The sequence below is a fragment of the Lissotriton helveticus genome, chromosome 8, assembly GCF_964261635.1.
Source record: "Lissotriton helveticus chromosome 8, aLisHel1.1, whole genome shotgun sequence".
Lineage (NCBI taxonomy): Eukaryota > Metazoa > Chordata > Amphibia > Caudata > Salamandridae > Lissotriton > Lissotriton helveticus.
Window position 1 is genome coordinate 424,359,839 of NC_136069.1, and position 15,942 is coordinate 424,375,780.

At 43.0% G+C, this 15,942-nt stretch overlaps 1 protein-coding gene across 3 annotated transcripts in view; it reads left to right on the top strand.

Annotated features, from left to right (window-relative positions):
* Positions 1-15,942, top strand: part of DGKH (diacylglycerol kinase eta) — a 681,607-nt gene that overhangs the window by 576,722 nt on the left and 88,943 nt on the right. For all 3 annotated transcript variants that reach the window (XM_078657279.1, XM_078657278.1, XM_078657277.1), the window contains exon 22: positions 5,715-5,828. In XM_078657279.1, the coding sequence (XP_078513405.1) occupies positions 5,715-5,828 (114 nt within the window). The remainder of the gene's footprint in view (positions 1-5,714; positions 5,829-15,942) is intronic.

Sequence of the window (15,942 nt, forward strand, 5' to 3'; positions counted from 1 at the left end):
CCCATTTAGCATTGACAGCTTCTCAGTTATGTTTGGAAGAGGTTGGCTGTCCACCCAAACACTGATTAGGATCCTTGTGGTCCACACACATTCTCAATTTGGAACCATTGTCTTCGGGTGCGAGGACCACCGGGGCCAATCAGTCTGACGATTTGATCTTTTCCACCACATCCAACCTTTTAGTCTGCCCAACTCCTCCCACAAGGTGCCCATCATGAGATTGGGAAATTTCTGTACCTTATGAACTACTGGTTTGGTGTTATGCTTAAGGACAATCTTGTGTTAAAACCCCTTCAGAAAACCCAACGCCTCACTAAACGCCTCAGGAAATTTCCCCACACTAATATTCTCTATAAGCATGACCTGGGCAGTGGCATTAGGAATGAGTGTGACCCTTAAATTCTTTTGGTTGTGCCAACCTAAAAGTTTATCTCCCTGTTTAGACACATAGATCTTTCCTACAGTTTCACAACCTTTAAAGTTAATACTCATTATGGTGTGAGCAATCAGATCTATCTTAGTACCACCATACTCGCCAGGAAAAATATCACCAGCCCTCAGTTCTATGTTGTTTGCCAAAGATGGTCTCCCAATTTTTGTCACCTATTAGTGTAAATGGTGAACCTGAGTCTGTCAAAATGAATAACTGTTTACCATCCACCAATATTTGGCACTCTGGCATTTTCACACGTCCACCATCCACTTCACCATCAGTTAAATTCACTCCTGATTCTTCAATCTGCGATACACATAAAATGGCAAGTTGGTGCACACATAAAGCTGATCATCAGAATTCTACACCTTTGTATTTGTGCACACCCTATCTAGGTGCCCCTTCTTCCCGCAACTCCTACAGGTCAGATTCCTTGCAAAGCATTTAGGACTGTTAGATAAGTGGTTGGGATTGTCACATCTAAAACATTTCATTCCAACAGTGTTTTTGGTATCAGTACCCACAATACTCTTGTTCTTGTCATTAATTGCACAGTTTTTTTGAGCTGGTAGCTCCCTTGGAAGTGGTAGCCCCCATCTTGTCTACCGAAGAGTAGTACTCATCCTCATTGTTCATATTAAGATGGGCCACTCTCTCCATAGTGCTGGTAGGTTTGTCACGCATCTCCTTGACCCACCCCATTGTGTGCTCCATACCTTCCACAAAATGTTCACTGCATCTTTAAGGTGGGATTTTTTATAAGTTATTTCTTTCTTCTGCACTTTAGGATTAATTATGCAGCACACTAGTTGGTCCCTAATTAATATGATTTATAGAGCACCTGGTTACTCCCAAGGAGTGTCCCCGCACTAAGCAATAGCCACATAATAAGGTCAGAAGTGGTCAGGGGCAAGAGGCTCAGAGCTCCTTCTAACTCTGTCTAAAGAGCCAAGTCTTCAGATTTTTGGGGAAACTTGCCTCAGACTTTTCAAGTCTTAGGTTGAGTGGCATTGAGTTCCATAGCTTGGCGGTACGGAGACAAAAGGAGTAACTCCCCAGTTGTGCACGACCCACTCTGGGAATCACTGCCAAAGCTGCTTCCCCAGATCGAAGTACTCTGGAGGGGGTGTGAGCACTGATCAGGGGGAAGAGATAACTGGGACCTCTCTGATTCCTTATCCTGTGCTCGAAACACTGAACTTCAAATTAAATTCTGTTTTTTACTGGAAGCCAGTGAAGTTCAGCCGAACCGGAACGGATGGTGGTCCACTTTGGCATTCCTAATAGCATCCTGGCTGAGCACGTTGCAGTAATCAAGCCTGGACGCCAGCAGGGCCTGTGTTGCTGTTTTTTTGTGCGGAGGCCTTTATTAGTCTAAAAAACGTTCTTAGCAGCCTCAGTACTCCAAAGCAGGTGCCCACTGTGGCCCTTATCCTAATTAAGGAATCTATCAAGTCTCCAAGCTCACAGGTGCAAAGCTATATCCTTTCCTACTCTTTAAGTTTTGTTCTGGACTCTTGTGAAAAACCTATGTCTCTCCATGAGCACATTTATCCTGGGACCAACTTTATTTTCCAGCATTAGCATTTGCATTCCATAAACATCACCAGGATCCCTCTCCGCATTTCCAACTGTGATCTCATTCAAGCTCTCGTAAATGTTACTGCCCTCAATCTCAAGGATATGTAACAAAACCCCTTGTGTTTTTTCACTGATGAATATTTCTCCCCACCGGTAGCAATTAAATAAGAATCCAGTAGTTTATTCCATTTCATCGATGGTAATATTGGGTCGCCGGCTTCTGATGGGAATTGTGGGGGTATAACCATACTTCCCGCTGCCATGGCTCAAGGATAGTTCAAATTTGGACACCAACATAACTAAATAATACAGAATCTAAAATAACAGATTGAAATAATAAATAACCAAAACAGGTTAACATTAGGAATTAAAATAACCACCTGCTTCAAAGCTTGTGTTGACTCCTATAAACAAATTTGTGATTTGCTGTGCTTTCTTGGCATGAGTCGGTTACCACAAAGTTCTTGGAAATGTCACTGCAGCAAGTGTATGATTTTACACACCGTTTCCTCAGCAGCTTGACATGCGTGTTAAATGAACAGGCCGCTTAATGCGAGATCAGCAGCGCGTATTCCCAGGTTGAGCTGATTGTCGTGCGCAACCGCATCCACAGCACTGGTCATGTTCTAGTCTACTACGCGGCCGTAACCGCAGTATCTGTTACATTGTAGTCTTTAAGACCTAACACGCCCACATTCCAGTCTTCAGCACACATGAAGACGTGTGCGCAGGCTCCGCGAGTTCCCCTGACCTGCGCTACAGCTCGCGTTCTGCCGTGTGATTCACCATACATCTGCTGGGATTTCGCTGGTCATAGGGACATTGCCATTATTTCAATCCAAGGTAATGGTGCCTGCTACGTGGTTGGTACACATGCTCACTACGATCAGCAATTAAATTGTATTGACCTAGAGCCCTAGACCTGAGGTCTATGTGGCCGTCGCATGCCAAAGGTCACTTAGGGGACCAATTAAGTAGGTTTTCGGCCTGGAAACATAATCACTTACCGCCTAAGAAAGTTAAAACATGTTCTCCTTTTAGTGTAAATAGCGAGGTCCCGTCACGTTTTCACGCAGGGTTAAAAGAGTACGCACACACTGAAAGCCATAGTCCAACACTCTTTACTGCATCTGCAATGTACAGCACAGCCATCACTGGACCAACCCTCTAGCAACTCTGTCTCCCTTCGCCAGTACCCTTACATTCCATGTGATGCACATAAAGATCTAACCATTGCATCACAGTTAAAGTGGCATGAACAGTAAATGCATAGGCTTTAACACACCTCTTGATAAAAATAGTACCCCTGTTGGATTGATGGGCCTAGTGACCGTGACAGGCAGGGCTCCAACACACTATATGGAGACATCAAAATTTCTTGTACACAATTTCTGCTGGTCCTGCAAATTATGTAAGTGCTTCACTAACATGATTGTGCCATTTGCAGGACGGTCACACCTCCTTGGCAGTGGCAGGAGAGTCTTCCGCTTCAAATCAGGGTGGTGTGGCAGGGAGGGTAGTGGAGTACCACACAACAGCTGCTGCTCGGGTGCCGGATTCTTGGACGTGACCTTCATTTCCATAGCGCCCATTTGTGAGCACTATTGACATGGAGGTCGCATCCATAGCGTTCAAGCAGGAAAGCACCCCCACCCCAATGCCCCCCACCCCACACACACCCAAGGTCACTTGGGTCAGTTTCATGAGCTGGTTTCTTCTACCTTTAGAGGTCGGCTACCTGACCTAGTTTTTCTTAAAGTATCAATGGTGCATTATTTGATGTTGATGATGAACCACCTGATACTATACTAAAACTGTAAAGTATTTAACCCACCTTTTAATGTATTTTGAACAATTCTAAGTATTGTGGACTCCCAGACGAGAACATCCCATTTTGGGGAGGCTCGTGCGTTGAGACCACAGAATTGCCTGTTGTTCACTCTTGCAGCAGAAACGATACATGCTCTAATCAGTCCAGGTACAAGGCTTTGACAGAGCAAAGCCTTAAATGTATTGTGTCCAAATCAGAGTTCTTACCACCAGGAAGCTCAAAAATTGCAGAAAGGTCCCCCATAGCTGAAGATGGAAATTTGCTGCAGTTACTGCTTGTAATATGTCTTTATGCCTGGAGTGGCCTCGATGTATCAAATAATATCCTATTTTATCTCTGATGGCAATTTAGTTTGAGCAGGGCTAAGATCATCTGGACAGGAAAATGGTGGAACTGCAACTGTTCTGGTGATTCTGAATTTAGTGGAACTAGTTTGCAGGGTAATAACCATGTGCTCTCTCTTTCTCTAGAATAAGAAGGCTTTTGACCTGTTGGGTTTCTCCTGCAGGTCCTTGCAGCTAAGACCAGCAGCATGAGATCATTTATATTTGTCTGCCGAATGGTCCTACATAACTGGGTCGGAGATAGGCATCAGTCCCAAGTCCAAGAGAAGCTCATATCGACCCAACCCAGTGTCGTTCCAATCCCATGGCCCCTTTAAAACTTGACTGGTCAATATCAATGCACGTTGCATCAAGACTTGAACTGTGCCAGCATTACTTTTCTCCGTAGACTAGTTGCTTTGGAACCAAGACATGATTTGCATACTTTCTCTCAGAAAACGTGTTGACTCGTTCATCCTTTTATTGATGGCATCTAAATGGATTTTGATACTGCTTCTTTAGTCCCAGTGCTTGTTTCTATATTACGGGAAAAAAAAGAAAAAAAACATTGTTATTGGGGCTTCATTCGCTTCGGTGCCTTTTGACTAATCAGCTGGAATTTTGTCAGGTGACACATTCTCTCTCACGGCTTCATTCCCGATTCGGCGCAGATCAGTTCATGAGCGGGCAAAAGGCATTTGTGATGCTCTCAAAAGGCTTTGTCTATGTCACATACAGTGATATTGTGGTAGTTTGTGATATGGTGTGAGAATATGTGATATTATGTATGAAGTCATAAACGGTGCCGGGGGGGGCGTATTTGTTCCTGTGCTCACTAAAATTGGCAAATGTCAGTTTAAAAAAATGGGTTTTGCATTATAACATCCCTTCAGTTAATGTTTCTAGAGGATTGTTTTTCGTAAGCAATTTAAAGCTCTTGACAGTGAAGAAGCACAACTTTTGTTGGGCAACGTTTTTTTCCCAGGGCATAAAACATTTATTTACTTCTGTGTTTTCGTTAATGCAATGCCTGTTCTCTTTGGTGAGCATTTTCAATATCAGGTATTTGGTAATATGTATTTCTTTCGTTGTATTGAGTGTTGCTGCCATCTAGTGTCTTCAGTTATAGCTGCAGGCACATACAAAGAACATGGTATGGCCATAAAGCCTTAACCGCTGACAAAATTGGTTAAGTTGCGCTTAACCTTTTGTGAATTTACTAGGCCAATCATGTCCAATGTATGTGTCTATAGAAACCTCTTCCAAATGTGTTGTCCCCTTTATAAGCTCTTCGCCAAATGTAGCTAAAAAAATACAAAGTGAGTCGTCATTTGGAAACTTTAGTGTCCAGATAGACAACTTAATCTGCAATAAACGAGTATTGGGGTTGCAAATTCAAGCAAGGATTGCTTTAGCGCTCCTTCTATCACATGTATACGCATGATAACTGAAACAATAACAGGAAGAAGAGAGATTCTAATCAGCAGTAAGGCCGAGGTGACGTGCCCTGGATGCTCATGACAGTACTGTGGTTTCTCTCCTGCAGATCTTTGGGGCGCCGTCCTTTGACGACAAGATCCTGGAGGTGGTCGCAGTCTTTGGAAGTATGCAGATGGCGGTGTCCAGGGTGATCAAGCTTCAGCATCACAGGATAGCACAGGTAAATGGTCCTCCCCATCCTCTTCTCCTTCCCTGCCTCTGCACTTGTGTTCCTTCCTTTGGCTCTCAAAAGGATCAAAGAAAACACCCTAAGCTGCCTTTGGTCTGTTATTAGTAGATCTGTGCTCTGGGATAGACAACCAGCTGTCAATAACCGTAATATCGAGTTTTTGCACCATTACACATCTAACAGCTGTGGCCCTCTACACTGTGCACAATTTAGAAAGTAGTGTTTTAAGGCTCAACGAGGAGCTGTAGCATACTGCTATATCCCATTAAATAATAAAGTAAATACATGAGAAGGGTTTATTTACAGCAACATATTTTTCCTTTAAATCGAATAATAAAAAAAGTTTGTATTCCGAATGTTGAAGCATCTAAGGCGTTCTGACGGTATCAGAAGTCACCAGAGCAAATGGGGTGATGCATTGTAGTGTTTTATATCAACTTCCAGGAATGTTTATAGACTGCATGATGGCCTGTGCATTCTTTGCAAGTCTGCAATTAGTATGTACAAATGATTGTAAAGTGAGGATATCTTACAATCAGTGTTTCAACAATGAATCGTGTCTTTTTTTTATTTTTACAGCATCACATCATAGACATACGTTTAGGCAAGCCTATGTGTTGTGCATCTTTCAGGCATATGCTCTTCTGGTACATTTTCTTTATCCTTCTCAGAAGTGTGAAATGCACTTAATGTTTCGTTTTGGTTTCCCACACAGCCTTCACTTTTTTCTAGTGTAAAATCTTCTGTATGAGTGCGGTTTTCCGAGCGATCTGTGTGGGGAATCCTACTCTGGTCTTGGGTGTGTTACTTACCCCTTAGTTCCAATGAATCTGTTGCTGCCTCGCCTCATGTCTCAGGCATATAACGCTGCATTCCTATGCCAGGGAACCACCCCGCCCTTCACATCTAGGTAGAATGCGAATGTGGCTGTATGGAACGGGGATTTGTGCCTATTGGGTACCCCTCATCCTTCGGTCAAATGAGGTAATTTCCCGGATGCAGACTGGAGTTCTGACTCTTTTGCATGTCTTAAAAGTCTATTACCTTGAACAAAAACTATGATATGCTAGAATGTGAGCCTATTTGCTTTACGTCAACAGTGTTTGTCATTCATTCACAAAATCCAGACCTGTTGACTGTAACACACCTTTCCTAATTGTATTGAGCAATAAAGGTTTCATTATTTCTGAAAATATCAATATTTAGATGGTCTGATTTTAGACAGGACAGAATATCAACCACTCAGCAGAAAAAACAAGGAGTACTGAATGGTATTGTCCAACAGTTTTCATACGTGAATCATGTCTAGGCTTCCTATTAGGGCGTTTACCCATGGACCCAATCATGTTGGACTACATATGCATCACAAATCCTCTCCCATCTCTAAAATTTTGCCTGGAATTAGTCCTATCACTGAGGTCATAATATCGCTCCATGAAAGAACTGCAGATATGAGATTTGACACAATGGTGGAATCTACTGCTGGGAGTGGTGTTCGACCTCATGGGCACAGTATCCATCTCAGCAAAATCCATATTTGTAAAGCTCGAACTACCCACCCTTACGGCCTCAAGGCGCTGGGGCACTTTGTGGAAATTAAGTGAGCTATTGCCCAGAGTCACATGGTGCTGACCGGAGCCAGGGATCGAACCGTGAACCCTGTGCTCCAAAGGAAGCTGCCCTGGTCGCTGCACCACACCTCTCCACTGGTCCAGCAGGTCAGCTTACCCTTCCATCCCAAGAAGGACGATCACATTTCTACTATGCTTTGGAGCAAGAGCAAATAACTTTACAAGTTCATATTTTGTTTTCCATAGACACTGGGCCAATATGTGTTGATCAGTCGGACCTATGATCTGAATGCGCCCTGAGAGCAGTACATCACTCAGGGTACAAGCCAGACTGCAGATAGACACTTTATCTGTGGGGGATATTTAAACTGAGTTAATCAGAAGCAGCTACCGAGATGATCTGTGTTAACATCGGAGGCAGATAACTATGCATCAGACTAACTTTTTTCTAATCATTTTCTCTATGCAAAAATTAATTGGTAATGCAGATTTTGGTATAAAAAGACACAACTTCATCGAAATACAAGTGAAGGGCTATTTTTCAGATGATGATACCCACTTATCCAACATTGAATTAGCATTTTTCTGTTGAATTTGCAGAAGACTTTCGAGTTGATTAGTTGCATTAATAGTTGACCATAGGTGTCAGGTAATTGGGAGATTACCACCCTATAAGATTTATCAGAGTTCAAGGGCGATTCCATTCCTTATAGTCCCTGGGACAGCTGCAAGCCTGAGCAGCTGCGTGGCTGGCCTCTGATCGTTCCACCTTGGGTTCTAAAATGTTTATGCTCAGGTGAGACTGCAGTCCTGATGCAAAGATGGTGCAAACCTTTCAGGTTTTCAGTCACTTTTTTGACAATCTAGTTTCTTCATGAAAGATCTACTAAATCACATTTGTTGGTTCTCGCTAATCGAGCCAAACAGCACCACTCGCTCTGTCTTATTAATACAGCTTCCTGTCGGGTCCTCACCTTAAGAATATTCCCCAGCAGTACCTGTCCTGTACTGCCAGGTGGCATCATCTGGCTCCAGTCGCAACTTTACCTACCTGACATTACAACCCCATCATAAAAATGGTGCCCACCGACCTGCTGACATCCAGTCCTGTTTTTCAATGCCTCACCAATGAAGCCCCAAGCTGTTTTTCAGTGCTTCACCAAGAAAGCTTAGCTCAGAGGTCTCATCTAAAAGTTTCAGAGTTCAAACCCTGCCATATGTGTCGTGAGTGGATGTCTGTTGGATAATCATTACATTTTCATTGGTGCCTTGGATCTGGCCAAGATGCCCAAGCCAGCAGTTCCTGTTCCCTGATGGACCCGAAGGCCATCAGGGAGCATAACGCCAAATTATTCATAGCAAAGGTCGAAATGGGTACACCAAGGCATACCTATTCCCTTACAGGTAAGTGTTCAACAAGGGAACGATCTCCCAAATGGTCCTCCAGGACAAAACACAAAAAGGCACCACCAATCCGTTTCTGCAAAAAGGATTTCGATATGGTGGAGTCTGTTGTTCAAAATGTGATGCAAGGTGGCTGACAAGTCCTGGAGAGTGAGGGCTGCCATTCTGCTGCTGTCCAGGAGGGCCTTGATGTCGTTGGTGGCTGCGATGAGGGCTGGTTGAGTGCAGTTGTTGGCCTGGAATCCGGACAGAGAGGTGTCCAGGAGGTTGTTGTGTTCCAGGTGTTCGGTGAGTTGCTGACTGATGGCCTTCTCAAGAACCTTCACTGGAAAAGGGAGCAGTGAGACGGGCCTGTAGTTCTTTGGTTCTGCTGGGTCAGTGGATGATTTCTTCAGGAGGGGCCTCACTTCAGTGAGTTTCTAGTACTCCGGGAAGGAGGCTGAGGTGATGGAGTTGTTCAGGATTTTCTTGAGCTCGTTGCCAATCGTCTTACTCCCGAAGTTGAAAAAGTGGTGGGGACAGGGATCCATGGGTGCTCCCAAGTGCACAGAGTTCATGATGGAGATTGTGGCTTGAGATGTGAGAGGGTCCCAGTGGGTGCAGGGGCGTAACACAGGCCCCTGCAGCCCCCGCGGTGCGGGGGGCCTGTGGCGCTCCAGGGGCCCTCACGCTCCAGGGGCCCTCTCGCTCAGCGGAGCCAGCAAGCAAGCCTCAAGTCTGTGCGTGCACCATTTAATTCATGATTGAATTTCAATCATGATTTGAATGGTGCGCACAGCGGCCTCCCCATAAATCAAATGGTGCACGCTGCACATGTCAGGGGCTCAGGGCCAGTGGTCTCTTAATTAAATGGTTCCGTTGGCGCCGCGTGCGCACGCCACACGCCCTGGCTGCAGGTCTCTTAATTGGTTGATAATGGTGGTGCGCACTGCGCACGCCCGGGCCCCGGCCGGGCCTCTTGTCATAATTTAAATGGTGCTCGGAGGCGCGTAGTTGTCTATGCGTCTACACGAGTGAGTGGTCTTCAGGGTGGGGTAGGGTGGGGGGACATGCACTTTTCATTCTTGCCTATGTCTTTCATGCGCTGCTCGTGTTCACAAATAGCATGCACACCTCACACAACTTACAGCATGCCGAGGTTTCTGTTTACCATGCACCCGCTGTGCTTCTTATGATATTGTGAAACAGTTCTGGCCGACGTCCGGGCACAGGGGGCAATGCGCAGCCACAGCGCAATGGAAAGTTCACGTGACTCAGGACGGGAATAACTTGTGAGGTGAGCGGGGCATCTCTTTCAACTTGATTGTATTCAGATCCTCGGTACTGGTCAATTGAAATATTGTCCAAAATATGGATTGCCTGAAACATCGCTCATTTACATGTTGGCTTTATGCAACAGTATTTTTCATTGTTGGGTAGAGTGACTGAGGGTTTAAGTTTGTTTCTCAAAATGTAAGATCGAGGTAAGCCATCCTGCACTACTTTTTAGCCTGGAGGAAAAGCTGTCCGTAATTTTCTTTCACAGATAACTTTGTATGCCCGTTTATTAGCTAGAATGCAGATTATATGAAACAGCATGAGTGATATTGGTTTCTCTTTTAGTGTATGGCATAAAAAAAAAACATTAAGAACCATGCAGTGCTTAATTTGTCGCATATCAAGGCTGCATAGTCTTGCATTCATCCATGACTCTACCACTACAGGACACTCCTTGCCCCTTTATCTCACTCTTGTTGGTTCCTGCTTTCTCCCTTTGCAACAGTTTTCCCTCTTTCTCTTGCTTCTCCTTTACATTTAGTGTGTATTCCTCGCTCTTGTTCTCGAGAAATAAAAATAGAGGAAAATTCAGTGCCTCACTGGCTCAAATTAAGTATTGGAACTAAAGCCATTGGTGTTTTTCAATATAATGCAGATGTATAACTCCTGAAAAGGACATATTAGTATTTTGGTCGGAAATCTAAGCAATTGATTTTTAATAATATAGTTTAAGCTATGCACGTTTATTACGTTCAAATAATTTAATGACGTAAGTAGGCTTACTAGCAGCATCAGGTTTTACACCTGGTCTCTGCAATTTTACTTCTTTCCAACCTCTTTTTCAAGGAAAACATTGTTCCAGGCAACTTGTGTGTGTGTGTGTGTGTGTGTGTGTGTTAAATCCTCAGTACTTGTAATCCTGCTTTGGGCTCAAACTACAGTTTGCGTCCTTGTCAGGTTTAAAGGCCACAAATTCATCACTAAACCAGTTTTTACATAGTCACTTGGAGCTCCCAAACACATCATTACTAAGAACTCTTCAAATACTCCTCCATGGACAGTGAGGAGTCATGGGGAATAAATAGCGATTGATGGCATCATTTAACCAGCCCTTGATTTATATGTGAAATATTCAATTGTGGACCAAGGTCAAGACACTCCACCTTTCTTAGTATAAAATTACAGCAGTTGTAATCAATTGGAGGTAGCCATAATGCTTCAGGGAGGTCTGAGTGAATCAGTTTTCATGCTAGTTTGCGGCTTGATAGTGACAATTTGTGACATGGAGTTTGGAGAAAGTTTTTCCTAGGAAATAATTTTGGACGATACATAAGTGTGCGCATTTGGGAAAATAAAATAATTTCTAGGTGGGCAGATGAGTTTGTAAGTATGTTGATGTGGGTCAGGGTATACATTTTATTAAGTTTGGTTTTAGGTCAATTGTGGTATTTATTGATGGTCATTGACATACAGTCACCAACATGCTAAGTACGGTAACAATGATTTCAGTGAACACAGTTGAAATTTTAGGTTTGCTTCTAACTTTAGCAATTCAGCAGCCTTTTGTCGGAAGCAGTAGAACTAATGAAGCACAAGCACTGAAAACTCCTAGAGTCCTGTTTGCTTTGTGTTCCTGCTGTTGTGTTTATTAATTTAAGTAGATTTGGTTTAGAGATACATTTCTACTATAGGGGCACTTGGCTTGAAATCGCTAACCGGACTGTACCTAGTTCCTAATGCAGGGCACAGTAACTTCACTCAGAATGTCTCCCATCTCTACTCAAGAGGCCACTTTTATCCAGAAAGCAGGTATTGGTGCAAATAAAATATTTATTTTAAGACTGTATAACGCTATGTTTTACCTTTCGGCTGTACAGAGATTTTAAACAGCTAGCAGAATACAGACCTGTATGTATTTATGTATGTGGTATTTCTTTAGGATTGAGGTACGGTGACAGAATTATTTGTGTGAGTATGTCATAAACAACAAGATTGCTTTACTATAGGAATAGGGGACAGTGGGAGAGCCATGCATATGTGCCATTGCCGCAGTGGAAGGAAAATAATGCGTTAGGTTTGAGGAACGTTAATAGAGATCCAGAAATACGTCAATGCTAGTTTAAAAATCCTGCTGGTCTTTAGGACTACAGTATATTAAGAGCTATGCGGGCTGGTTGGCAGAGCACAAGGCTGCTGTAAATTTTTGATTGTGGCAACGAGGGTGTGTGTCATCGAAACTTGAGGGGGCCTACCTGCAAAGTACAAGAAGGGCCCCCCTCTGCACACAATCAAGAGCTTTCAGGCCAGGCTACTGTGCTGAGGGGGGCCTCTGGAGCTAGGGCCCCTGCACTCTGGGAGCTGGGTAGGCCTTTAATATGCCACTGTCATTGACTGAAACCCAAGTTGCTGCACCGAGTTACACAAGGGGGAAAAGCAGGATGGAGACATATTTATAACAAGCATTTGCAATGCAATAGGTCTCACACTTGGAGATTATGAGCTACTGGCATTGTAAATGACAATGCATTTTTGCATATTTATGGGTTTTAAAAACCTGCAATATTAAAAGGCATTGTCATTTGCAAAACCAATAAGTCAAAGTTTCTGAAATGCGAGACCTATTGCATTGCAAATGCTTGTTATTTACAAGCGACCCATGTTGCGCTTTCACATTACTAGAGGTCACTCCCCTTTCTTTAGACGAGCCGTGTCTAAAGAAAGGTCTGCGGTCGCTATTAAAGTGAAAGCGTGGAATGGGGTGCTTTTACCAAAACAAAGCATGTGTTTGTAAAGTTGCTTTTTTTTGTAAAAGTGCCCCATGAAAGCAAGCAAGGTGCTGTGAATGTTGCAGTAAAGCATGTAGTGCCTACAGTAGAAGAAACAAATTAAAGAAAATGGTGCTTACAGACTAAATAAGACGTACTGTGTAACAACCGAAGTAGAAGAGCAGGTCCTCATGGGAGGTTACCAATAAAGACAAAGTGATACTAAGGAGAGACTAACAAATCTATTGATGAATCAGAAGCCAGTATTTATGAAGGACAATGACAAAAGCCAATGACAAATATGGGAGGAGAGTGGGTGGGGCTTAAAGTTCATACTGCAATACAGCATGACTCGCAGAGCAGCACATGTGCTGCCCAGGCTTGCCCTAAAAAAGAACCTGTAACAGTGATGTAAAGAGAAGGGAGTGTAGGGTGCTGCAAGACCAAGGAATGAGATGGCATCAAAACTAGGCAGCCTTGGCAAACCGCAAACCTCGCGTTTTGCGACTGTGTACCCCAAGAAAAACTCTGGACCCTTGTAACTTTTTTGAACAGTTTGAGCGTGTGCAAAACATGTATGTTTAAGCCCAATGGGACCACTGACTCAATTTGGGCAGCTTTACAGCAGCAATACTCTGTTATTGGTTACAGATGGTCTGCGTTTAAACCTACCTGTGCCCTTTGAGGAAAATGCTTAGCAAATAGTCTACAGAGAATCTAGCTCGGAAACACCAACGAGGAGTCCCCTGGGGTTTGTGGCGAACAACACGGGTATTTAACACCATAAATCCTAAACCTGTGCAAGAATAAACCGGCAGTGAGTAGCTGACGTCTCCACCCACTCAGAACGTTGCACCCGAGTTCATTCTTTGCAATGCGGATGTAAACAGGACCTTGTACGTGGCATAACAAGACCCCGATGTTACTGCATCTACTGCACTAGTGACTGCTAACCCTGTGATCAAAGTGGTAGGTGGTGGGCCGGGCTGCCGGGGGCCCCCCTGCATGTGCTTTGCAGGGGGGCCCCCTCAAGTTTCGTTACGCCACTGAGTGGGTGAGCAGGTGTTCAGGGTTTGTGTTCGTGGGTGTGAGCAGGCTGATGCTGTCAGCAGTGGAAGGTTGGGGTTTGAAGTTTTTATAACTTGCTTATTGACATATTTAGGAATTGGCATTGAAAAGGTTATTTCGCAATACTCAATGTCACAGTTGTTTCTAATTTATGAAGACTCGTCTGAGAAAGAGGTGTTGCCATCTACTATTAGATTGATTACGTTGTTTTTGAAACTGGCAAGAACATTAACAAATGTTCATCATAAAAAGAGAACACTTTCCCTTGTCATTGGTGCTTCTCATGTTCTGGGGGATGTTCAGTCCAGGGTTTGTGTTCACTGGATTACTATGCCACTTTACTTCATAGGGAGCTTTAATTGATTACAGTGGTTATCTTATCAAAACTATATTATTTTGAATGTAGCAGAAATGTTGGAGCATCTAAATCTTTTTACTTGACATCTATATTGTCTCACCTGATCTAGGTGGGTGGTGTTGACTTAGCAATGCAACAAAGAAACCTTTTAACAAAACATTCAGTTAATGTCCTATTGGCTGTGGTTACTAGGCCTTCCTTGTTTGTATTCTGGATGGCCTGTTATTCCATTGGAAAATATTATACAAAAGTTAAATGAGCTGTAGTTCCAAAATTCTAAACATCATTTGCAGGTCAGTGTAGGAAAAATTATTTGCACCTAACCGAAAGAGTGGAATACCTTAACCCTGCTACATGCTTTGTTGAGAAGCGCATCAGTGCTGTGTGACCGTCTCCTCCTGTATGAGAATGCTTCCTAGACCCAACTTAAAACAAGACCCTTCAGGCATTCTGCAATGCTCAGTGGGGACAGATATAGGGTTTGTGGAGAACTGGTCAAAATGTCTCAGGATCAGGTATGTATTGCTCTATATGCACATGCTGGTCACATCTTTTGAGGAAGGTTATTTTAACTACACCAACCTCAATATGTATGTACTATTAAAGGAATTATTTGTAGGTTGGGGGACGTTACATTATTTTTCAGTGTGAATATCAAGCTTGCGCGAATATTTTCAGATATTTAATCTGAACTGCATTCTCTGTTCTAAAATAGTTATTACTGAGTTATGAACAAGGTTTAATGAAAATCGATAATTTCATATCCTTTTTATTATTATTCAAAGAGCACATTTTTACACAATTCAAATAAGTGAAAGAGCATTAGGCCACTTTCAGCAGATTGTTTATTCAAAACTATTCAACAATGGCCTTATAATGTTATAGACCTGATAAGTTGAGAGGGAGAAAAGACTTTTGTGCCAGTTGATCATGACCGTACCAGCCTTGCAGATTCGCTTCCCTTACTTTTTCTAAAGGCTAAGGTGAGGCATATTCAGCTTGAACTTGCTGGGGGCATACAAGCCTTCGTTCCAGGGGAGACAAAAATAACAGACTATGCTAATATATTGAATAATAACTTCATTATACCAAGGAGGCATAAGAGTGTGAACTGAAACTTAAATCAGGCCTTTGCTTGGTGCTGAGTTTACCTTTGAATGCCAGTTAGTGTTAGAGTGAGATTGCATATAAAGCTAAAACAGCCAATATGTTGGAATATTTTCTGTTGTGCATTGCAGTTCCTATTTTGTTAGTATTTATTATAGTTATAATACGGATTTTCATTTTAAAACTAATCTTTAAAATGACTCATTTGTTTCCTGGTATTCAAGAGTGTGCTTTTCTATCATTCGAAAAGTTTGGATTCCACCAAACATCTCTGTGATGTTTCACAAAATGATCGTGACTTGAAAGGCATCCCATTGAAGTACAGCTCAGTGTATTGCGACGTGGTCGCAGTCCAGCTGGCTTTCTGTCATGGATTAGCACATTGACAAAGTCTTTACTTCCAGGGGGGCTAGAAAGCTCCTTTCCCCGGCCATGATCTAGAGAATCTAGAAGACTTATCACAACCAAAATGTGGACTGGTTCACAACAATGTTTCAGAGGAACGTTATTCCACCGTTTTACAACAAATTCTTCTCTATGGCATGAGTGAATTTTAAAAAGAGGGAAATATTCTT